The 25,325-nt window shown below is 40.4% G+C and overlaps 1 protein-coding gene across 3 annotated transcripts in view; it reads right to left on the bottom strand.

Annotated features, from left to right (window-relative positions):
• Positions 1 to 25,325, bottom strand: part of ENPP2 (ectonucleotide pyrophosphatase/phosphodiesterase 2) — a 64,885-nt gene that overhangs the window by 38,780 nt on the left and 780 nt on the right. For all 3 annotated transcript variants that reach the window (XM_065397673.1, XM_065397674.1, XM_065397675.1), the window contains exons 3-9: positions 19,155 to 19,310; positions 16,885 to 17,010; positions 14,726 to 14,786; positions 12,133 to 12,230; positions 10,962 to 11,041; positions 9,743 to 9,862; positions 1,041 to 1,096 (exon numbers count right to left, since the gene is read on the bottom strand). In XM_065397673.1, the coding sequence (XP_065253745.1) occupies positions 1,041 to 1,096; positions 9,743 to 9,862; positions 10,962 to 11,041; positions 12,133 to 12,230; positions 14,726 to 14,786; positions 16,885 to 17,010; positions 19,155 to 19,310 (697 nt within the window). The remainder of the gene's footprint in view (positions 1 to 1,040; positions 1,097 to 9,742; positions 9,863 to 10,961; positions 11,042 to 12,132; positions 12,231 to 14,725; positions 14,787 to 16,884; positions 17,011 to 19,154; positions 19,311 to 25,325) is intronic.

The raw sequence follows: 25,325 nt of genomic DNA, 5'->3' as shown, positions 1-25,325 counted from the left end.
AGAAAGGAGTTCCACAACAGGACCTCTGCTGCCAAAGTTTGGCAGAAGAAAGAAAATGGGATGATCTCACTTCACACTAGTAATCCTTCAGAGCTCAGAAATGATACATATCCAGCCATTTTCAGCTAGAAAGATGGCTGGCTGAACGCGGGATTAGGCAGTAAAGAAGAAAAACAGCAGGGAGCCTCAGAATGGTTTTCTGGATTGGAGCAAGGGGAAGAGGATATTTTATCCAAAACATGAAAATTTGTCTTTTAAAAATGACTGTCCATTTGAAGGGGAAATTTCTGAATTAGTTAGGGTGCAGTGCTGGCACATTTTCATCGTGCCAAATGCTGTAAGTGGTTGGAGGGTAGAAGAAGCTCCTATAAACACCCATCACATCCAAGGGTTAAAAGAATATGTTGCTGATAAGGCCTGGCCTACACTTAAAAAAAAAAAAAAGTTAGATTGACATAGCTATGGCATTCAGGGGTGTGAAAGATGTACACAGCTGAGCCCTGTAGCTCTGCCAACTTAACCCCTGCTGTAGACACAGCGAGGTTGTAGCTTCCTTTGACCTAGCTATGGGAAAGTGGAATTTCTACAGCAACCAGGGGGGAGGGGAGAACTACACAACAGGCATTTACAGAGATATAACTACAGTGCCATAGCTGTACCACTGTAGCGCCCATAGTCTAGACATGGCCTGAGACTAAGCTGCCAGATAATTATATTGCTCAACTTTAGCTGAATATTAACAACATAACCACACTTATTTTCAACTCAGGAGCCCTGCACAAAGAGGTCTTCAAGATCTGGACCAAGGTAAATGTCACATTGTAATATATTATTAAACAACATTATAAAGAAACCACAGTGGGAGGAGGGAAATGGGGTGGGAGGGGTTAAAAAAAAAAAAAAAAAAAAGAAAAAGGGGCAGCTTTCTTTGACTGGGAAGCTATTGAATGTTTAGAGCCAGGGAAACTAATGAACATTTACTTACACCAAATTAAGTCTGAATTATTTGCTACAGGTCTCCAGAAATAAAGGTCACTTACACAGACCAGAAGAATGTCCCAGCTTTCACCCCTTGCTTGGTAGCAGTAATCCATATCTAATGAGGAAAATATAAAAGGATTATAAAATAGTACTCGAATCTTGATTTAAAAAGAAAATTAAAGCAAACTTTTTCAAAACATGTTTTCCTACCATAAACAAGAAAGTAAAGTGTAGCCTTTAGAATCCCATCTCATATTTGAGCATTTGTAAGAAAACATGCTGTTCTATACAGATTTTGGGGAAGTGAACTGTTTAGTCAGCCATGCTGAGGTATGCAGTGTTATAGCCAAGTGGTCCCAGGATATGAGAGAGAGTGTTAGTAAGGTAATCTCTATTATTGGACCAACTTCTGTTGGAGAGAGAAGAGAGAGAGAGAGAGAGAGAGAGAGAGAGAGAGAGAGCGAGCGCTTTTGAGCTTACACAGAGCTCCTCTTCAGGTCTGGAAATTATGAAGAAGAGCTCTATGTAAGCTCAAATTGCTTGTCTCTCTCACCAACAGAAGTTGGTCCAATAAAAGAGATTACCTCACCCACCTTGTCCTGCAGCCATGTGGAGGGTCATTTTACTCTTTTCTTCCATTTCACCTTAAATCTCCATTATTACTCTTTAACAGGAAGTGATGTAGCTGTGTGGCCTACATGAGGCATTTCTAGCCATTGTAGCCATCACAGGACAGCAATATCCCATCTTGGCCTCTTTCTGATCAAAACTGGGAGAACACTAATTTAGCAAACATCTGTCAAAAATGTGTTACTCAAACTAGAAGACATGCTTGGAAGATTTTCTTAAAAACAAAACAAAAACAAAAAAACACACCACTTTGGCTGAACAAGAAATAGTTCCCAATGGCCATGTATTAGAAAATACCTTTCTTAACTCTGAACCTTCTGTGTCAATATATGTTCATCATCATCTTAAAGATGGTTGCCTGTGCATGAATTATTCCACAGCCACATCCTGCGTTTTCTGCACACATCTTACTTTAGTCTTAAAAGAACTAATTTAATGAAGTGTTGAAGTGCTCTGAAAATGGAGATTTTTATATTGGAGACTACTGTTGTTAAACATTTAATCTAGGTATATTGTTGTTCTCATTACACAAAGATATTAATAAGCAGCTTCACTCCTCCTTTCAATCCACTTTTCTCTCCTTGAAAAGCTCCATAGTTGATGCCTGCACCCGCAACGCCTCCAAACCTTATTTCTCAATTTTTTTGTTTCTTTACTGTTTGTTTACAGTCCAAAACAAGTGGTTACACCTGCCTGTTGTTGGTCAGAAAATAAAGATCAATCAAGCCCTCCAACAGTAGCTAAAGTTTCGTACCAATCCTAACTATGATTACTGCAGAAACTAACCATGACCTTGTCTATTTCTAGGTAGCGATTCTAAGCACATGCACCAAGAGACACCCTGCTTCTGACCAAGTAGCTTTACAGACTAATGATTAAGACTGGCACACTTCTGCCAAGGCATCCTGCATATTAGCTGAGAGGTTGATAGTTGGTTTTAATTCTGATCCTCTGCCCAGCCTCTTTACAAAAGTCCTGCTGAATGGCATACACAGATCAGGGCATGTTCTGTGAACACCACAGTTTTGCTTGGAATATGAGACTTAATGCATAAGACCGGTCTACTTTTCAGTGTTATGCTCACGTGAAGCCTGGTTCTGAAAGCCCTGTGTGTGAGAGACACCCACTGAAGTCCATGGGACTTCTACATATAACAGCCTTACAGGACTGAGTTTAAGATGTGACAAGAGACAGCCCAGCAGAGTTAAATCCTCTACATTATAACTGTTCTGTGAATAGATACAAGGGTAGCAGGGGCAGTACAAGCTTCCCTACACTGTACTCGAGCAACCTGTCCTATCACAGAGAAACTAGTTCTGCCTCCATGCCTACCTAACATTGGTGAGACTGCAATTATATTGGTATTGGAACATGGACTCAGTAGATCTGAAATTAGTCCAACAACTCCTCAAACAATGAGCACTCAGAAGTCATTAAAGACTAACTACCCATACAGTCAATATTTGAACTCATGCCTTATGGAAAGGGAAGAGGGTCTCTGAATCAGTTTCTTATCCTTGGCAGACTACCGTCATGACCTTGTAACATAAATTTAGCTCTGTGCTACACGGACAATAAAACATTATAGGATCATTTGAAAAACTACTTTCATTTATTTTTGTAGAAGTAAAAGGAAAGTTTGCTGTCATGCAATTTCATGCCCAGATCCACAACAACAACAAAAAGTTGGAAGCAATATTTCAGGGCATCTGAAGGGGAGACTGCATGGTCATCCAGATGTAACATAGATGCACAGTTTAATATTAGGTTTCAGAGTAGCAGCCGTGTTAGTCTGTATCCGCAAAAAGAACAGGAGTACTTGTGGCACCTTAGAGACTAACACATTTATTAGAGCATAAGCTTTCGTGGGCTACAACCCACTTCTTCGGATGCATATAGAGTGAAACATGTATTGAGGAGATATACACACACACACACACACACACACACACACACATACAGAGAGCATGAACAGGTGGGAGTTGTCTTACCAACTCTGAGAGGCCAATTAAGTAAGAGGAAAAAAAAACTTTTGAAGTGATAAATCTCTCAGAGTTGGTAAGACAACTCCCACCTGTTCATGCTCTCTGTATGTGTGTATATATATCTCCTCAATACATGTTTCACTCTATATGCATCCGAAGAAGTGGGTTGTAGCCCACGAAAGCTTATGCTCTAATAAATTTGTTAGTCTCTAAGGTGCCACAAGTACTCCTGTTCTTTTTGCAGTTTAATAAACACCAAACCATGTTTAGGATTGCAGCAGACATATTACACTGAATTCATTGCCCTGAAAGAGCAGGATATAATTCCCCCCCTCCCCGCCAATGGATAACATAATGGACATTACAAATGATTTTAGCCTAAATGCCAATTGACAACAAAAATAAGGCAGACATCCTATCCCTCCCTCCCTCCAGAACAGCAAGAGTGGAGAACAAAGCATAAGGGTTATCTTTGAATGTCCTCCCTTGCTGGTTCGTGTCCAACTTTAAAGTTATATGAACCTCAAAGTTCCTGTACTGTACCTATAAATTTAAATGTATTTTACAATCCTCTCTGGCTATCATGTTTGTTCAAGTCAGTTATCCCAAAGTTTGCTGTGTTTGGTTTTGCAGGGTCAGCACCATTTGTGAGTTTAAGTCATTTATTTGCTATATGTAAATACATCAGTTTTAGCTGCTAGTGGAAACTATATTATGTAACATGCATGTACCTTATATCACACCACACCACAGCCTGTATTGCAAGCTGTAGTAGGTCTACATTATTAAAGTGCCCTACTAGCACAGAGGGGAGGGGAACAACATTTCAAACATTATCCAGTATTCCCTATTACTGTTTATCACAAGAATTAGAGCATGTTTAATTTCTCCAGTGCAGAAAAGTCTGTTGTATTAAGGACCCAAAGATTCAGCTCTAGTGCAACAGCCAGTACCCAAATCCAGCTGAGCAGATAATATATGACACTGTAAACATGCAAAATAGTTTAATGCCTTTAAATACCTCTGAATTAAATACCTCTATTCCTTTTATTAGTAGGTAGACACATAAAGAGGTTAAGCGACTTGTTCAACGTTACACAGGACATCAGTGGCAGCGCCCAGGAACAGAACCTAGGAGTCCTCAGAACTCCCAGTCTCCTGGTCAAACTGCTAGACAATACTGCCTTTGTGTATGTACGTTACTACAAGGAAAATCAGTTGGCATGGCTTCTGGACTAGATTGTGAAAGCCAGCAAAGTGCAACATCTATCTACTTTTAATCTTTTGTGGAAAAATAAGTTCTAAATCACTTCATAAAGCTTGCCCAGTATTTGTTGCATTATGAAAGAACGAGCAAAAGCACATCCTAGGCCAAGGCCAATATAAAGTAAATGCACTGCATTTTGGCTCTTGTGGGATCACTGTACAAACACTTCTTCTGCAAGCTGGCCAAGGAGGGAAATTCTGGTCAGAAGCAGAGGTACTGTATACACCATCTGTGGTTGAGGAGAGGCAAAGCCTGGGTGGGAAATCCCTTTCTCGTTAAGAAATGGGCCGGGGGGAGGGGGGAGATTGCACAGCAACTTACAGGGTTTCTGAGGTAAATAAATGCATTCAAATTTGGTACAAACTATGTAGAATTAAAACCAGAGCTGTTTCATATGCATCTACTACAAAAAGGTAAAATATACATTAACCCCTTCCCTACTATGCACCCTTTATCTGACTGAGATAATTATGTGACTAAGAGTAGTTTAGTGCAATTGCCCTCTGGCACAGTCAGACGTTTTTGGTGTCAGAAAGCTATTACCTAGTAATTGGCTGAGACAGGGTCAGACAAACAGGGTGGATTTGCCAATTTAAAGCCAAAAAAGTTGCTTATGGAATTAAATTCTTATGGATATCCGTTTTCCCCCTATTGACCACGAAGTAACAGGAAAATATCATTTTAAACAATTGACAGTCCTTTTACAATAAAAAGGCTGGCTGCAGCTTCCCGCAGAGCCCCATCTCTCTCCTTTTATCAATATTGTTCCTAGGTTGGTTGCAAGAGACTATTTGAGTAAACTATGATCTCCTTATTCCCTCAGGGAATATTCCAGCTGCCTCCATGCTCCCAGTCCCTGCTAGCCTGAGCTTGATCCTTTGATAGCCAATACAGCATATTCCTATTAAACAGAGGCAAATCTGATTTGTTTCAAAAATAGAGATTACTTAGATGTAGGACTTGCTATATACCCCTGAAACTGACATATTTCTAATCTGTGTAGTACTTGGGCCTAATGTCTAGAGACTATAAACACAGCATTAAGACACAACATGTATTTCAGTGACTCATTAATATACAGCAGCGAAGAGTAAGGAGGTGGTTTAGGAACATGATGTTCCTTTTAGAGCCTCAGCTGGCCAGCAGCACAGTTCAGGACTTCTCACCAGGCCCTTTTGAATTCTTACTTCAAGTTAAAAAAAAAAAAAAAAAAAAAAAAACACACAACCCAAGGATTGTTAAATGCTTCCAGTCTCAATTTAAAGTGAAAGTAAAACTTCAGAAAAAGCCAGCCAACCATGACACAGGGGACAAATCCAGGCTAATGACCAGAAATGCTACAAAAGAGCCTATGCGGTGTACTGCGGTTTTTATACAGCCATGATTTAAAAGTTAGTGGACCAAAAGTTGGAAAAGTACAATGCCTTTTTTGGAAGAAAGCATGGGCCTACTCATTCCTTCACTGCAGGATAAATGGCATTCACCCATTTGAGTTTACGCCTGAAAAACAGGAAGTTTAAAAAAAAAAAAAAAACTTCTACAAATCAGATTTGGCATTGAATGAAGATTTTGAGCTTCATTAAAAAAAGATCAGTGCTGTACACTGAAAATAAAGCTTTTAAGATTATAAAAGTCATCCAGAAGGGTTTAATCCTCTCCCAAGAGAGGCTCCAAAACAGTGGCAAATTTCTCTGGGACACTACAAAATCCTGCCATAGGTCCTGGAGATCCAGCACACTTTTCATTTTTATTACCCATTTCTATTTGATTTTTTTAGACAACTTGTTCCTGTAGCGTAGCAGACACATTGGTTGACGAGGGAAGGAAGGGACTGGTCTACTGACAAGGCTAAGTGTGATTTTCATGGTTCATAGACCATATAAACTATTCTACACAAGAAAAATACACCATCTGATCAGTATTTTCAACAATAAATATGGCTTTGATTACTGGTTAAGACACGTTTTAGTTTTGTTCTTATGGTTAGACTAGATGTCACAAAACACTGAGAAGGGAACTGCGAGTATCAAGAATCAGTTTTTTACTTCCTCCTTTGAGCCCGCTGGCCCAGATGCCTATTATTTCTACGTGGATATCAGCTAGGGGTAAGACAGATATTTTATTTGCACACCGATGGTACCATGTGCCACCTTTTTAATAAATAATAATAAAAAAATCTTGTTTTCAGTACTCTGAGAACTAGGTTGCTGAATTCACATGATCAGGTTTTAAATGCTACTTACTGTACCCTGAAGTATTTACAAAAACTTGCTTTTTCTTTTTTTTTATGCCCTCAAGTTACCTTCCGATAAATACTCCCTTGGAAATAAGAGACAAATTATCTGCCAAATCCCACTGATTTCACATGGTGATCTGTGTGTTCCCATGAGATGCTGATCACTAAAGTGAACTTTTTAATGATAATTATTACACAATCATCCAAAGCCTGCATTGAACCAATTCTCTACCCTACCTTTCCACCCAGAATAGGATATTTCTGAACCATACACAATTCAAGTCACCCTGCCCCACAATGCCATAATCTAAAGCATGTAACGCTCAGGAAGCTTGCCCTGACATACACATTTAGTATTCCTTTTTCTTATTCCTAATTTCACTCTACCACCTTGAACAATTCAGCTCCCTCGTTGAGTTTTACATCCACCGGATATTTAGAGAAAGCAATAGGCTGACTCTGGGTGGGAGCAGGACTAAGCTATAGAATACTTTTTACTTATATAGAGATGTATAATATCTTTCCTCAGCAACACCTTTCATCATTTGTATTTTGCTGGCTGCTCTCTACATTTCCTTGATATTCTGGTGACCTCACCAGTGGCAGACAGAAAGGGTCCTTCCACCCTGCTTATGTAATGCCTTTGTACATGTAGATTAAGAGTCATTTGGGTTTTTTTGGCCATCTTATTCTCCACCCTCTCCACCGCTGGGTCTCTGTCAGGGTTACTGCTTTCACAAGCCTCTACTCCCTCATTATCTGTGGTTTGGGGTTTTCCCTCCCTTATGTATTAACTTGCATTTTTCCAAGTAGGCTTTCAATTTCTTATTTTATTCATGCTTTTTTTTTTTTTTTTTAAACTTCTCTAGATCAATCACATTATTCCAGTATCCTCAATAGTGTTTGCAACACCGGCCAATGCCATCTGAGAGTTTAACTCCGTCAGGACATTAGTTGTTCCATAACTCCCCCATAATCATGTCACTACTACTTCTCATGGCCCTTTGTTTAGACTCAAGTCTTCAGCCACTTTTTATTGCCAGTAACAATATTCTGGGACACATTTACAAGAACTAGCTGGTCTATCCCACTCAACACAGCAGGTGATGTGGCATCTACAGTGCTAAGTCAATCTACAGCACTTAAGTGGTCTTTCATATTCAAGCACTGTATGAAGCCAGGCCCTGTCTTTTACATTTTTCCCATTTTGGAATAAAAAAAAAAGTGGTGGCAAATATTTAGACTGCACCTAATTCTCATTGAATTTCAATGCAAAATAACTGCTTTGAGGTCCCTTTGAAAACTGCAGCCTTACAGCTGAAGAACTACTGGCCCAGGGTAAAGGTCCAAGGCTAGTTTAAAATTCAAAATGTCTTATTTCCAAGATGTTTTTCTTGGGAGATATGATCTTGTTCAACTGGAGCATGAATTAATTCAGGGAAGTGTTATGCAAGAGGTGAGAGTAGGTGATCATAATTGTCCCTTTGGTCATAACTTTCATAGGGGTGGGTGGGTGAGGGTGAGAGAGATGTTACAAATGTTCAGTCAGTCAGTCTCACACTCTCTCTCTCTCTCTCTTCTCCCTGCCCCCCCCCCTTTGTGGTGTATTGAGGACTGGGTTGGGATTGCAAATTATCACTTTTAAAGTTGGGGGGAGGGGTTTCCTGGTCCTGCTCACAGGCCAGAGGGCTCTGTAGAAAAGTGTGAAAGCAGAGCCAGTCTGAAATAAAAGTCCATTTAAAGGTAAGAAAGATGAGTTTTGTCTCACTGCCTTAGGGAGGAGCCTGTCACTCTCTCTCGGATTCTGGGGTCTTGTGTATTATTGTTCTGAATTCTAAGATATAAAAGTAGCACTGTGTTACAACCTTCCAGCAAGAGTATATGTTTTTATCTAATCCTGTGTGTGTATGTTTATAACAGAACTAAAACCTGACAAAACTTGTAATGTGCAAATTAAAGGGAAACACTATAAAATCATAGAACTGTATGGCCAGAAGGGACATCAAGAGATCTTCTAGTCCAGGGATACTCAGACCTCAGTGGTTCAGGAGCAAAATTTGCTATCAACATTCCCAAAAGAGTCACAATAGTGTGAATTCACTGTTTCATTTACTATTTTTTATATTATACACACACACACACAATTATTCTCACAGAAAAATTACTGACCAAGGGTTATTTTGGAACATAGTACCCCGATTGGTTAATAATTAAATCACACAGTGTTTTAATATCACGTGCTGCAAAGTGCCACAGGAGACACATTAAAAAGCCACATGTGGCTCACAAGCCTCAGTCTTAGTATCACTTTTCTAGTCCATTCCCCTCCACTGAGGCAGAATTACATATACTTTGGACATGCGCCACACTCTGAAAATATACTATTTGAGTTAAACTGTGCCTCCTAAAACAAGATATTTCTAACTACATCTAGTTCATACATATCAGCAAGAGCCATGTTGCATAAGCAATGGTTTTACTATTCTGAAAAGCGAGAGCCAGCTCAGAAGTTACATTAAAATGACAGAAGCTGGGCCACATGTCAGGAGATTAGGTTAAAATTGTTCACAGATGTATTTTTATTGCTACTATTATTGGCTGTATTCCAAAGCACAGGAGAGAAAAAAAAAGTCTGAAACTTACTGGTTGACCTCCCCACCATCTGTGATTGAATTTCTCTCGCCCTCGAAGACTGAAGCTGGCATCAAATACGGGGTCATACATGGAATTGCCAACAATTCCATGTGATTCAGGATAGAGTCCCTTTGTGCAGAAGTAGATTAATTAGTGAACGTTTAGTACATGTAAAATGCAGTTGTGCACAGTTATCCACAAATACCAGTAAATTCTTTAAGAATGGAAAACTGGGTCTGCCTGTAATCTTCACCCGAATTAAGAGATTTTTTTTTTTAATCTTAAAACTATGTTTAGTACTTTAGATATTCATTAAAGCAGTACGAGATAATTTGCATACCCTGATCTTGTCTTAAAGCATAGGTACTTCAGCAGTTAGATCTTTTTTAATGTAGCTATCACTTATTTTCTTACTTAAATGGCAAAAATGTATTTCATCCAGTATGAAAATACTTTAAAGTAGTACTTTCAGTTCATCTTTGTAAAATATTCTGGTGACAGTAAGTGATTCTTTGGTGACAAAAATAAATAACAGTAATAATAATAAATAATAATAATATAGTTAGCATTTAAATTTCATCATGTTTTACCTTCATATTGCTTAGCAAGCGTAACTTAATCCTGAGCACTCCTGAGAGATGAGTAAGTATTATTCCTAGCATAAAAAAGAAGGAACTGAGGCAAGTCAGCTAAGTGACTTGCATACAAAGCAACAGTGGGAATTAATGCCAAAGTTGTCATTAGCACACAGGAGTTCCTGATTCATAGCCCTGCACTCACACCAGGGCTATTATCAAATATGTGGGCCAGATAATAAGCTGGTGTAAATGTGCATAGTTCCACTGACTTAATTTCAATGGGAAAAAAAACAACACCACAGATTTACATCAACTGAGGGTCTGTTCTTGTGACTTCAAATTTATTTCCATAAGAACTGTAAGCTGCAGTTACAGAATAGGAGTATGAATCACTTCATTACAGGAGCAGGCAGGGAAAAAAAGCAGCAGGCTATAATAAATGCTTTGCATTTATACTGCACACTTTATCTAAGAATCTCAAAGTACTTTGATTCTTCCCCCACTCCATTTTAGGGGGGGAAAAAATACAAAAAGTGACTGACCACGTTAACCAGTTTTTATTTAAAAATTCCTCCCTCACAATTCCCAAGTTTGTAAATGATGTGCAAGTCCCTCTAATTATATTCAAGAAATCCCCCTCAAAGACTTACAGTAGCCAGGGTATACAAGTTAGGGAAGGTTTTTGTAGGATATACAGGTCTCATATAGGGAGAATGTGTTCCACAAGATCCTGAAAGTACAACAGAAAATACAGGTGTTAAAAAGTGGGACGATCATACACTGAAGGCAGAAAGATAGGAAGACCTTTGCTTAATTAACAAATACCAAGAAACATGTTTGAACCGATTTAAACAAACACAACTCTACTGCTTAAGCACCGAGTCCAACAATGCTAAAGCATACGTATTAAATAGACACGCATGGCCTAAAATATGACAACACTTTCCCTCGTACAAAAAGATGAAGAGAAATAGTTTGGCTATAGATGTATAAAACTAGGTAGACTGAAAAGAAAGAAGTGCTCCCCTTCCCTCCTGGGGGAGGGATAGCTCAGTGGTTTGAGCATTGGCCTGCTAAACCCAGGATTGTGAGTTCAATCCTTGAGGGGGTCACTTAGGGATCTGGGGCAAAATCAGTACTTGGTCCTGCTAGTGAAAGCAGGGGGCTGGACTTGATGACCTTTCAGGGTCCCTTCCAGCTCTATGAGATAGGTATATCTCCATATATAATTAGTCCTTCAGCTCATTTTCACTCCAAGTTTGCCCATATTAGCAGTAAAGTAACTCCAGAAAATTCATGCTAATTTCAGGTGACAAACACACTGTATTAATCAGTCTGAAACTGTAATTCCAGAGTTGTCACAGGGAAATTTTCACCAGACTTCCCATTCGCATACAGTAGTGCACACAGTTGCTACTACACGTGTTGAATTCAAGATCAGGTTTGTTTAGCAAACAAAAAACAAAAAACTGCACCTGTTCTGGGAGACTCTTCCCCCCCCTCCCCCCCCCCAAAAAAAACCCACCCACAATGCACTTCTGCCATTCTTATAGTATTGTTCTGCACTGCTCCAGCCTGTCTCTTTCAGGCCTAATCAAATTGTGCACCATTTAAGCCAATGGGACTTTTGCCATTTGACTTCATTGGGAATAAGAATAGGCCTTTAGATTGTTAGACCTTTGGGCCAGACAGCCAGCTGTGTTTGATGCAGCTCTTCTACTGCCCAGCACCTTGTTGGTTTATGGTGCTATATAAACAATGAAAACAATATGAGAACAAGAGATTGCCCTGTTTGTTTGTTCTAATAAAACATTTACTTACTTAGTTTTTCAATGTTGGGCATGACCTTACTCCCTTTCTTCATGTATGATGCACGGAAGCCATCGACAGAGAAGATGATCAAAGGAGGGCGAACAAAACTGAAACAAAGGCTATGTTAACGTATCAAGAGTTGAAAGGAGTATTTCGAAAACTATTTCGTATGCTCATTCGGTTAGAGTAATGAGAGTTTAAAATACTACAACAGTTAGAAGTCTATAAATTTTAGAGTTAGTAGATCAGTATAGTTTAGTAATATTTATATTTCAGTAACACCCAGAAGCCCAAAATCAGGCTCACGATCCTATTGTGCTGGTGCTATAAAGACCCATACAAAGACATGGTCCCTGTCCAGAAGAGCTTACAGTCTAAGAAGCTAAGTTATGTATAAAGGGTTGGATAAGAGGAATACGGTCAAATACATACATTTTTACACACATATAATTGCAATTAAAAAACAAAAAAACAAAAAACAAAAACACCACACACACACACCTCACAAGCACAAATCTTTTCTGTTTTTGTAAAGAGCAAGGGTCTTTACTATGAGTCGGCAATGTGACGTGGCTGTGAAAAAAGCTAATGCGATCTTGGGATGCGTTAGGCGAGGTATTTCTAGTAGGGACAGGGAGGTGCTGCTTCCGTTATACAAGGCGCTGGTGAGACCTCATTTGGAGTACTGTGTGCAGTTCTGGTCTCCTATGTTTAAAAAGGATGAACTCAAACTGGAACGGGTACAGAGAAGGGCCACTAGGATGATCCGAGGAATGGAAAACCTTTCCTATGAAAGGAGACTCGAGGAGCTCGGTTTGTTTAGCCTAACCAAAAGAAGGCTGAGGGGGGATATGATTGCTCTCTTTAAATATATCAAAGGGATTAATACCAAGGAGGGAGAGGAATTATTTCAGCTTAGTAGTAATGTGGATACGAGAACGAATGGATATAAACTGGCCGTGGGGAAGTTTAGGCTTGAAATTAGACGAAGGTTTCTGACCGTCAGAGGGGTAAAATTTTGGAACAGCCTTCCGAGGGAAACGGTGGGGGCAAAGGACCTCTCTGGCTTCAAGATTAGGCTTGATAAGTTTATGGAGGGAATGGTTTGATGGGATAATGTGATTTTAGTCAAATAGGCATTAACGGGCCATCGCGGGTAAAATGAGAGTCCGGCTGTAGAATCTTGCCTGTATGCTCGGGGTTCTGCTGATCGCCATATTTGGGGTCGGGAAGGAATTTTCCTCCAGGGTAGATTGGCAGAGGCCCTGGAGGTTTTTCGCCTTCCTCCGCAGCATAGGGCAGGGGTCGCAGGCTGGAAGATTCTGTTGTGGGTGAGTCAGCTTTTGTGGCCTGCATCATGCGGGAGGTCAGACTAGATGACCATATTGGTCCCTTCTGACCTTAAAGTCTATGAGTCTATGAGTCTATGAGTCACAGGACATTTAATGTCCACATACAGCATGTGAGAGACCAGCTGCTCTAACACGGTAAAGAAGATGAGTACTCATTTTGTTATTCTTTCCTAGAACAAAGAGCCACATTGCTCCTCTTGAGAGGCAAACACAGCCAGGATGTATAAGTATCCCAAAGCTCATGCAGAGGCCGGGAGAGCCACTTCTTCAAACGTGGGTGCCCAATATTAGGTATCCTCAATGAACTCATTCTTAGGTACCTAAAGTCTTAAGCTCCCACTTAAATAAATAGGAGCGGTGGATGCCCGGTATGTCTGTGAAAGAGTCCCCTTATTTAGGTATCTACATCTAAATTTAAACCTTGATTCAGCAAGTTACCTAAGCACATGATTAATTTTAAACATGTGAAAAGTCCAGGGGTGCCAGAACAGGGATCCATGGTCCCTTTCACTTTTTACTGGCCAGAAGGAGAGGGTAGGGCCTCAGGGAGAAGGGGCAGCATGGGGGCAGGGCCACAGTTCGGGCACAGGTGGCCCCCACACTTTTAGGGACTTTCCGCTGTGCCTGAAACAGTCCCATTGGGCTCAATGAGACTACACAAATGCTTAAAGCTATTCACATGCTTAAATATCTTGCTGAATCATGGTCTAAATCAGTTAAGTTTCAGAATCTAATCATAAGCGTGGGAACTACGGGTGCAGGGAGTGCTGCAGGTTTTACGCAGGGCCCCATGCCCAGGGTCTGCCGGCCCCTTGGCCCCTCTTCAAATCCCCCCTCCCGGAACCACGGCCCTGCTCCTGGCCCCAGCTCGGGGGGGGAGGGGGGGAAGGAAGGAGGTAAAAAGTTTGGGGACACCAGCTTTATAGTTTCGCTGGCTTTCAGCACCCCCACTGTAAAAAAAGTGTTCCAGCACCACTGAATCTTATTTGTTTTTAAATACTGTATAAGACGGGTACCTTTGGATGTAAATGTTTAAAGAAAATTGGCCTGAAGGGTGCTCGCATCAGGTCTGATCCAATGCTTATTGAAGTCAAAGGAAAGACTTCCACTAAATTAATTGGGTATTGGTTCAGGTGCATGCATAAGTGAAGTGAAGTAGGCAAGTTTATCAACTTATAGCCAGTGGCTACGATTTAGTCAGCTCTTTTAACAAATGTCTTCCCCACAACTTCAAAATAAAATAAACTTACCCAGCTGGGCATTCAGGAGATTTTATCTCTTCACAGTCATCATCCACCCAGTGAGTTTCTCCTACATGGAAAGGAATGTCATTTTTTAGAACAATTGTCAATACAGTTACAAATTGTACCAGACTACCAAAAAACCACCCACATGCCATACAACAGGTCATACTGTCAAACTTTGTGAGCAACGTGTTTTTATACCCATTGCTCTCCTAGGCAGCAGTATGAATGTGCTGATTACATGCCAATGTTCAACAAGAACATCTGAAGTACAAAATTAGCACCTGTTTAAAGCATGACTTAAAATCTGAGTAAAGGAATTTCCTCTTGATCCTATGTGCAAGTTTTCACATGGTTTGAACATTTGAAAGTTATAGAGCACAAAAGCAGCATTATACTTTCATACTGGTTGCTAACAAATTGTTAGTTTCATAGCCTAGCTGGAACTGATCCCCTTTTGGGCACTGCGTGACCACAGTATTAGGTTGTGTAGTCAATTATTTTCCACTACATTTTTTGCTACTGTTTCCACTGCACGCTCATTGAGACCTGGGACACACTTTGTACTGTCACAGGACAGAAGAAAGTCAGATCATCAGACACTGCTACTTGCTTTATGACGACATTGGTGTTATTAAAAGGAATTGTACTTCCTCAATTAAAAAAAAAAGCAGATGCATAGAATACAATTTTGAACAGCAGCAATCCCAATTGGCCCTGATAAGGGAGAGCAAGAGAGACAGAGGAACTCAAGAAGAAGGAGATCTTGGCATAGGCAAGAGATGTGAAGTATTTGTTTGAGTGGAACAAGAATTAGAGTGTCACATTTAATATTAAAAGAAAAGTAAATTTGTAACCAATAATATGGAGATGCTGTTCTTATGGAAAGGTCGCTCCTGTAATGGTGCCATGGTCACAGAGATCTTTTGTTATTGGCTGGCTAAATGAGGACTATGTTCTATGTACATTAAAACAAGGGATGGCTTTAACTACTTGTTCTGTCCTATCTTTCTAAGGAAAGGCACCTCAAAAGGCAGGAACTGGGAACTACAACTAGCATTTAACCTCAATTAATCTGCCAGGGTTTCTTCAGAGTTGGGAAGAATGCAATCTGCTAAAACTTGCTGGAGGAGGCATATTTAGTTTTCCTTCCCCACTGCAGAACTGGAGATGAGGAAGTAGTCTCTGCATTCAGTTACGCTGGTGTGTATCTGGACTATCCTCCTCACCTTCTGAACGTATGGAGTTGCTTGGCAGAAAGGAAGTGGGGAAGAAAATGAAGATTCCAAAGAAAAACCTTTTCTGAAAGCGAGTCGTTGGGGAGGCTAACAATCAGCTGAGACTGATCTCTGGGTAAATCCTATTGAATCATGCAGAAGCGTATTGAAGCAAGGCCAAATGGCCAGAAGACCCGCTCAGATAGAGGAGGTACACCTACACAAGGCAGGATATGTTCCAACAGGATCAAGATTACTATGGAAATGAAGTCTTCACAGCCCACTCACCACCCCACTGTGGTAATGATTATTGAAGCTATTTCCAATAAAAACGGAGTGACCTGTAATTAAAGAGAACACAAAGAGACCATCTAATCCTGCACGTACCTACTCTAGGTAACCATGTGTTCCTGTCATCCTTCCCTTGTCCTCACACCATGTATCTCTTATATTTTGATGTAAGACAAGATGCAAGTGCTTCAGGACAGAGACTCTTATGGTTTGGGTTTGTTTTAAATGGAACACCCAGCAAAGCTAAGCCGATCCTTATTGAGGCCACTAAACAGTACTGTATTCACCGTAATACAATTGAGCACATATAAAACTATTTGTTTTACAATACACTTCAAAGGTGTTTTAGAATCCATCTCAGCATGCAGAATCCTTTCCTTCTCCACTCAGCCTGTCAGCATCACTTCCAACTGACACAAAGTATTCCCACCATCACCAAATCCAAAACACACTGCTTCCACAGAACTGACAGCACCTGTGAGCCTAGGGCACAAGAAACTAGAACTACCCCCTCACCCCCAAAAGAACAGAAAATGAAATGTGTATGGTGTGGGGGAGTGGCAGGATGGAGGCGCTTTCACAAAAAAAATACTTGGCATTACCCATAGGCCTGGCCTCTATCAGTTCAGGATAGATAAAAGTGATAGAAATATGTACCTTTGCATACAGCTTGATAATTAGTACAACAGTCTCCTCTGGTCAAGCAGTCTTCAGAACAATGACAGGCATTCTCTTCATTCCTTGCCTCTCCACAGCGATCTTTGGTACATTCCCAGCCTCGAGCTAAAATATTCACACGGTAAGTGAAAACATTCAAGATGATATTTTTTAAAAGGGTCCATAGCACTCAGTTGAACATCCCAGTGAAGTTAGCCCAATCATTACAGTCGGCTTTGGAAGTTTGCGATCTGCACAGTGTTTGAAATCGATCGGTTGACTATAAACAAAAGAAGATGTGAGCCACAGACGGGTGTGAAGTTTTGAGTGCTTCCCCATTCACAAGCAGGGAGTTTTCTTGCTCTCTGATCCAGTCATTTAAGCCACTTTCCAAACTTAATACCAGCAAAAGCATCGCTAAAATATTGTTAAGGAACTTCTCTCCCCTTCCCCACTAACCCCCGAATGAAGGATATGGTGAGGGATCTGGAGCATAAGTGATGAATATTAGCACGTCTCACATACACCACCACCACCACCACACACACCCACACCCCCCACTAGTAGCTTTAGGAATCCACTATATTCAATGACCATTATGTAGATGGAGGGATGTAAAAGGGAGCAACATGGCATGCAATTGGGGCTTTTATTCATGCCAAGCTCAACACAGGAGATACGAAGATGGAAGGAGCCCCTTTATCAAAGCTTATTGGGTGAGAGTCTGTGCTGCACCCCCAAAAGGCACAGCACAAAAGCTGCTGCCCTGGACAAGGTGGCTTATAAGCGACCTTTGCACCCTTCCAATCCTGGGGAGGCCATCCACATAATTAACAGTCCTGAAGCCCTGTCCAAGTTGAGCAGCACAGGCGCCAACTCGGTGGGTGCTCCGGGGCTGGAGCACCCATGGGGACAAAATGGGGGGGTGCCAAGCACCCACCAGCAACCCCTCTATTAGCTCCCCCCATCCCACCCCAGCACCTCCTGCCCACTGGCAGGCCCCACGGATCAGCACCTCCCCCTCGCTCCCCATGCCTCCCGCCCACCACGAACAGCCCAAGGCCAACACCCAGTTCCTGGCCCCCAGAGCTATGCTCAATTTTCCAGACCATATCAACTCACTCTTTCCTGGATACCAAGCAGGTGAAGTTATACGATGACCTATGGAAGTCTGGGTAGGTCAGAATGTTCAGACCTGGCTCAGAGCTGTATGGAAGTATCATTTTCATATAAATGAGATAAACTGGGTGGGGGGGGGGCAATAATTTGTGCTGAAAATTGGGGATATTCCTGATTCCATTTGAAACACTAGTCATCTCTTTTGGCTGCTCAGATAAATGTGATTCTTCACCAAAGACCAAAGTAACAAGAAGGATTTCAAAGGCACCTATGTCAACCTAATCTCTGTACCAATCCAGCTACATGTTTTTTGGTACAATGAATACTGAAATACATACACAATATTTTAGGAAACAAAACAGTAGCTTTATGCTCTGCCATGAGGAAGTGTAATTTTCAAAAGGTGTTAGTAGAGAGACAGCCTCTCTAAAAATGTCCACACCATGTATCAAGCTAACAATAACCACCAATTAATAGTGCTACATTTTCTACCCCCTAGTGTCCAATTAAATGTACCTGAAAGGTTCCATCAGTGGACTGTGTGTGCCCTGACATCTGGAAATAGGTGTCTGAAATAATAGCAACCAGCACACTCCTTCACCTGCAATTCACTCCCTGGAGAGGACCTGCACAACATCTATGCAGCAGTTAAGCCCTAACAGCATCAGTGGGATTTAACCAGCGCATTAACCTGTGTGGACTCCTCTGCACAGGCATGAAACCCACAGTATGAGAATGAACATTAATTCCATAAGTACTCACCATTATTTGGGAGAAAGACAACATCCCACAATTACCACAGTTACTTCCTGTTCTAACTAGAGGAGAAAACTTTAGTATCTCCGTGTGCGTAACTGTTCGTGTTTTTACGTGGGGCACTGCAGTAATACGATTTACTTTTTAGGTGGGATCTAATGTAAATAAAGGTGCAGGATGCTTCCTGGAAACCAAGGCAGAGGCAAAGAAAACCCAGTAACTGGGGAAGATACAAGGACCAGTATGCAAATTAAAGTAAGCAAGCAAGGACCACGCATTGAGAAAGCTGAATGTGTTAGAAGACGGGATGAGTAAGGCATGCCCTGACAGTTGTCATTAGTCCATAGCCAGCTATAAGCAGGGTGTATAGATACAGGGGAGTACAGCTCTCATACCTGTCTTTAAACATAGTTCATCAAAGTCGAAGCAGCAACTGTTGTAGCTCTTGCACAGGTTGTCACAACGGCAGCCCGGGGGCTCAGCCTCTTGAAGCTCAAAGCATCTGCTTTTGCAGGACCCAGAAGTACTGATCCAGGGGGAATCTGACAGGACTGCGTGGAAAAAGAAACAGGACAACATTTGTCAGGCCATCAATGGCTGGTGAGTGATTGCTCAAACTAGTGCGACTCTGAGTAATGAAACTTCAGCTGCCCTGTTACAGCAGAGGGAGGTGAAGGGAAAGGAAAAGGAGAATCACCTTGGGTGTTGACAGAAGCAAAAGTCTAATTAACTAAAAAAAAAAAAAGGTTCTTCTTTTGGTGGTTGGGGGGGGGGGGGGGAAGAGAGAGAGAGAGAAAGGGTAAGCAGCATGATAATGTCCTGCAAAGAACGGCAACTGGCTTTAAGTCCATAATAATCAAGCAATCATTAGCAGAAATAAAGTTTCAGAGGCCCAGTTATGGGAGCTTCAAATACTTCCCAAAAACAGGCCTTTGCAGTTAAAAACTGCATGACATTTTCATGCTCAACTGGGCAGTTAGCATGGAAAGGAACCGCAATTAGTCTACATGACAGTCAGCAGGATTCTGTTTACTGTACTATAAGGTGCCACATCAACACCGCAGTGAAAGGAAACTGTATGATACTCAACAAATTGAGTTAGTGGCCAATAAAGTGAGGAAATGCTTTTTTGGTGGGCTTCTGTAGAGCATTAAACTATAAAAACAAAACTTTCAGCAATAACACTGATTCAGAAACTGTAGACCATTCATAAAGCAAGAAACTGAGTCCATTAATAAAGCAAGCATTAGACAGCAATGATTCATTGGGGGTAAGGGATCCCGAAGTGGGACAAAAGCTATACTCTCCTGGCTAGGAGTACCCCCTATGACACCAAAATATATTATGGGGAGGCTGTTTGTGACTCCATGGTTAAGGATGCTTTATGACATGGGCTAAAAATAGAGCATATATTCAAGTTTTTCTTCCTAAGTAGGTGTTTTGAGTATGAAGTTTCACAATACCTTTTGATTTCTTTTATTGAATTTTTAAATAGGAAGTATTTGAAACCAGTTAGGGGACGAAGTTTGTCAGCAGCAGTCAGACTATTTCTTGTTGAAATATCTACATAAAATTAGTAGGGCATAAATCTTAAGTAGATCCGATTTAACAGGTACTTTTGGAAAATATTGTGGATTACGGGCCATTTTCTGCTGCTGTTCTACATAGCTGAAAGTTTATCCGTCAGCAGAATGCGGGGAGAATAATCTTCCCCAACAAAATCATCATCCCAACACTTAGTTGTAGGAGCATACGGTAGGCATAGGTGCTGGAACTTAGCTGCTGTACCCTTAGCTTGAAGTGATTTCCATCAAAGTTTACAGTTTGGTTCAATGCATCTCAGCACCCCTCCCTCCAACACAAATTGTTCCAGTGCCCCTGAAGGTAGGAAGGCACTCTTATGGGTTTCGAATGAGTCGCTTGGTAAAGGCAATGTGGGAAGACTGGAGAAGCTAGGGGACAGAGTTAAGGTTGTACGGCATGGTAGTGTAAGGTATGTGCACATATGTGGGGCAGAAAGTAACATTAGATGGCTTAATATTTTTCTTTGCTATTGTAGTTTTTCGGTCAAGTAGGTTGTGTGTGTGTGTGTGTGCGCGTGTGCGCAAGTAAGTAAAATACTCTATGTAAGAGCATGGGAGTATCCCTTCAGTTAGGAACTCCCTCAGCATTCCCTTGATGAAGCCATTTTAAAATTTTCAATATTTTGGCCATTTAAAATGCCATAAGGCTAAAACTTTGTATCTGTGCTAGCAACATGCATACATGAGTTTTTCCTTCAGTTACTGAAATCAGTCCTCATGTTTGTTTCGGCAGTGGCCACAACCAAGCAAAATTCTATGCTTTACATTTGTTTCTTCTTCCCATAATCCCTAGTACAAAACCAGATGAATTCTGAAAGATGTAGTTTTACCAGGAGTTTACTAACAGAGGGACTAATTGCTTCTGGTGTCCGGAAAAATGAATGTTTTGAATCAGCCCTTATTTTTCAGCTTTAAACAACATGGGAGCTTCTGTATTGTTCCAATCAAAACCACAAATGATATATTAAAGCCTATTACTCCACAATAGGCATTGATATGTAGAGCATATGTGATTCCCAGTTAATCCTGGTGTCCTTTTTAAATCATTTGTGCCCAATCTGCTGAAGTGCCAAGCACCAGCTTCTCTCACAGACGTCAGCAGAGGCTGTGGCTGCCCTGGGCTTATGAAAAACAATCAGATCCATCTGTCTTAAACCAGAGCATGTATGTCAGCTCAAGTTTCCTTCACAGACAGGACACTGGAACCGCTTTGAAGCTGTAAGAAGTTTTTTTAAAAGTGTCATTACTGCACTAATCCTTTATTCCAGTATGACAACTAGACTTTAGAAGGGACATCTACTTCCAAACTCAAATTTATGTCCACTCTGCACAGAATTGCCCCTCTCTCTCTCATATATTAAAACATTCCAAATTTATGGGAGGACTTTTGAGGTTGCTGTAAAATTTAACACATGAAGATTCATTTCAATTAATATTAAGGGCCTAATTTTCTGAAACATCCAGCACTCATTTAGGTGCTTAGCATGGACAGATTTTCAGAAATGGTCTGCTGCTACCAGTCCCATATTCTCAACACCAGCTGCTGAGCACTTCTGAAAAGGAGTGCTGGACACTTTTAACGTCTCTTGCTTCTTTATCTTACATGTCATATCTTTGTTTTTAAGACCCAAATATGGCAAGTTTGAGTGTGAGAATCAAAGATGTTATTTCAGAATGCTCTGTAATATTACCATTGCCCTATTCATTTCAGTGGAATTAAGTTACTTTCAATGGGGTCTTTGCATAGTGGGGAGACTACTCCCTAACGCTGTTGAAAACCACACGCCAATGTCTATTTACAAAGGAAAATTTGGTGAGTCTTACTGCATGTTATATAAGCAACTGTCTGTCAGCAGTGTTTGAAGTAGTATCTCAATGACTTAGTGTTAGCTGTGGGGAAGAATAGTTTCCATTATCTTCTAGGTAGGAAATCATTCAGCTATAGATCTTTTGTTATTTTTCCATGCATCTGACAAATATAGTATATGCCTTTACTACTCATGTGACAAACTGCAGATCATAACTTAACAGTAACTTGATACAACGTCTGAGTTAACACATTGGTTATACCCATGGGTTGAGTTACTGTAAGACACTTCACATCATATCACCAAGAGGACTCATTTTAGCACCCGTAGCCACTGGATATCAAGACTGTTCAATGGTTTGCTTCAATTGACCTTGCTTTTGAGGCTGAACCACAAACTTGCAGGTCATACACCCAGCTGTGGCCAGGGTCCTGATGCGTGCAGAATTGTCTGAACAAGTATTGTCAGCTTTATAGGAGCTGCACTGCTGCTAACTAAGTAGCAGGTTTGAGTTGTCAGATGCTCCTGCATTGAATATGAAGTTATGAACTTTTCTGAAAATTCCTAGATTGGCAGGAGCTTCTAAGCCATCAAGTCTGGACCCTGCTGGAGAAAGAGAAGACTGTGGCTGCCTTTGAACTTCAGGGGTTTTCCCCCTTTAACACTAGAGCTGCTTATATCTTTTTTTGGAACTTCAGTCTTTGCAAGTTAAGCTCAAACTATGGTTGTTGTTTAAGGAGAACTTTGGGTGAAGTGGTATACCACTGATTAAGGGAAGAAATCCTATGGAGGCATGTTGCCTTTTGTTCGTTATGTAAATGATTATAACACAGAGCCTGGAAATGCTATATCCACCTAGAAGAGTGCCATATCAAATTGGTTGGTTTCACTACATTGGATTATGTGGTCAAAAATGCAGTCTATTTGCAATAGACACACAGACTGCTTCCAGTAGGACTTCCATCCTATGGCAACTACTCAGGTATGTTTGCATTATCCTTAGTAGAGAAACTGCATGGTAAGAATTAGGCAATGGCTACATATACGTAGCAAGAAAAACAGTTATTTGAAGAGTTTTGGAGCAGCAGTGTCACTGCATATTATTTATACTATATTTTGCAAAGTGCCATTAAAATGGACAAGTTTTCAATGCGAGACCATTTAAAGTGTATCATAATTGTTCTGGTATAAATACAATTCCATGATTAGTTGTATGCTTAAAAATACACAAGTGATTAGTATCCAGGCTCCCACATTCACAGATCTAGGAAACAGATTTTAGCTCCCATCCTGACAATAAGACCATCCTGTTGTGCTTAAGTAATATGCTTCAAGAGGATACTATACTAAGACTACACATTCTGAAGCTACTTAACAACAGGTCTAGAAGACCTATACTCTACCTAAACTTACGGTAATAGGTCAAGTTAAGAAATGGCAGAATCAGTTATTAATTTCTCCTGTTTTGGGGGATTTAGGTCCTTAGATGTTATTTTAATTCAGCTATTTGTTGTGTACAAATACTGACAGCTTATTGAATATTAAAAGGTTCAGTTTAACATCGTTTAGATGAATTCTTTAGCACTTACTACTACTTTGTCATTAGTATGTAATAGAGTTAAAGTCATGATAGTCTGGATTCATAAAGCAGTACTAGAATGACAAGGTTTGGAATTTGAAAGTACTATAGTACACACCAGTTAAGACAAGACACCACTCATGTATAACAATGAATGGTGAAAACATTTTTTTAATCTTAGTTTTTCCAACAGCTATGTCAATCCTAATAGATTATGATGCAGACATCAAGATACATGTAAATACATATGCCAAAACTCAGTGGAGTTGAACGAGAACCTGCAGTAATCTTTTAGCTTGGCATTTCATTGGACTGGGTTTCTAAGTAGACTATTTCCATATGCAGTTTCCATTACGATTAATGGGAGTCATATGTGATTAATAATTTCAAAGACATAAGTAGACTCCTTTGATCAGAGCATTTAAAATGTTACCAGTTAAAACAAGTTTACTCTTGTGCAGGGTAGTTTCCCGTCACAGAGGGCAACTGAGCTCTTCCATTTATTACATTTGTACATAGATTCTATTATCTCAGATTTTACATCCTGTTTCCATTATAAATTAACTTTGATATATTGGAAGTAACTTGGTTGACATAAAAAACAAGAGGGGAAACCCTCACTTGCTGTCTCTTATTGCTATATTCCAGACAATTGGCTGTCCTTGTACTGATCAAACCAAAACAAGTGACAGTCTGTATGTGGAAACCATGAAACACAGGTCTTACCATTACTGCTACAAACATATCAGGCATACTACCTTAACATCTGAGGAGAGACATGCTAAGAGGAAAGTAATAGGAGCCATTTATGTTTTTGCAGCAAAGTAGGAGGTGCTCTGCTTTACGCAGGAAAAAAATCCAGAAGCAACATCCTTTTTCATTACCTAAATGTCCTTACTAAGTCAGCCACACTGATAAATGTGTTGAGTAGACACCAATTCTGGGAAAGGTGAGGGGGAACCTAACAAACTCCTTACTGGGAACACAACTTACTCAAGTCACTGTGAACAAGCAATTTCTTTATGAAAGTTCTCATCCTATCGTTATAGTTGGGTATTGTAAATGAAACCCTTTCATTTCAGCTATATTAACCAAATCAAAGTCAATTACCACATGCTTCCTTTTTCATGCCAAAGGAAGGAACAGAGACATAAGTCAAGACTACTTCCCCCCCCTTTCAAAAAAAAAAAAAAAAAAAAAAAAAGATTCCTTTTCCATTTTATACATTTTTCCACTTGGAGCATGCCTCAGGAGATAAAATCCTATGTTTCCCAACACAATATAAACAACGGTCTCTGTTGTGGCATGTCCTTTCTCTTTTCCACCCAGAAGAGAAGGATGTGAAACTGAAGAAAAAAATACATGACTGACAGCACATCTGCTTCATGCAGTTCCCAACATTAACACCTGCTGATCTCACCCCTTCCCTCTTCCAGTTAGTTGTCTGGTGTCTACTGTTCACAAATCAGCATGACTAGCAGATACAGAAATCTAAGAAGCTATTCTCAGTGACTCTAGACTTGAAATGACCCTGACCAAACAAGTACTGCACAAATTTCTTCTCTAGCTAGTTGCATGAAAATTGTGAACTTAGTA

The sequence above is a fragment of the Emys orbicularis genome, chromosome 2 (assembly GCF_028017835.1).
Source record: "Emys orbicularis isolate rEmyOrb1 chromosome 2, rEmyOrb1.hap1, whole genome shotgun sequence".
Lineage (NCBI taxonomy): Eukaryota > Metazoa > Chordata > Testudines > Emydidae > Emys > Emys orbicularis.
This window is presented reverse-complemented; position numbering and strand designations above follow the sequence as displayed.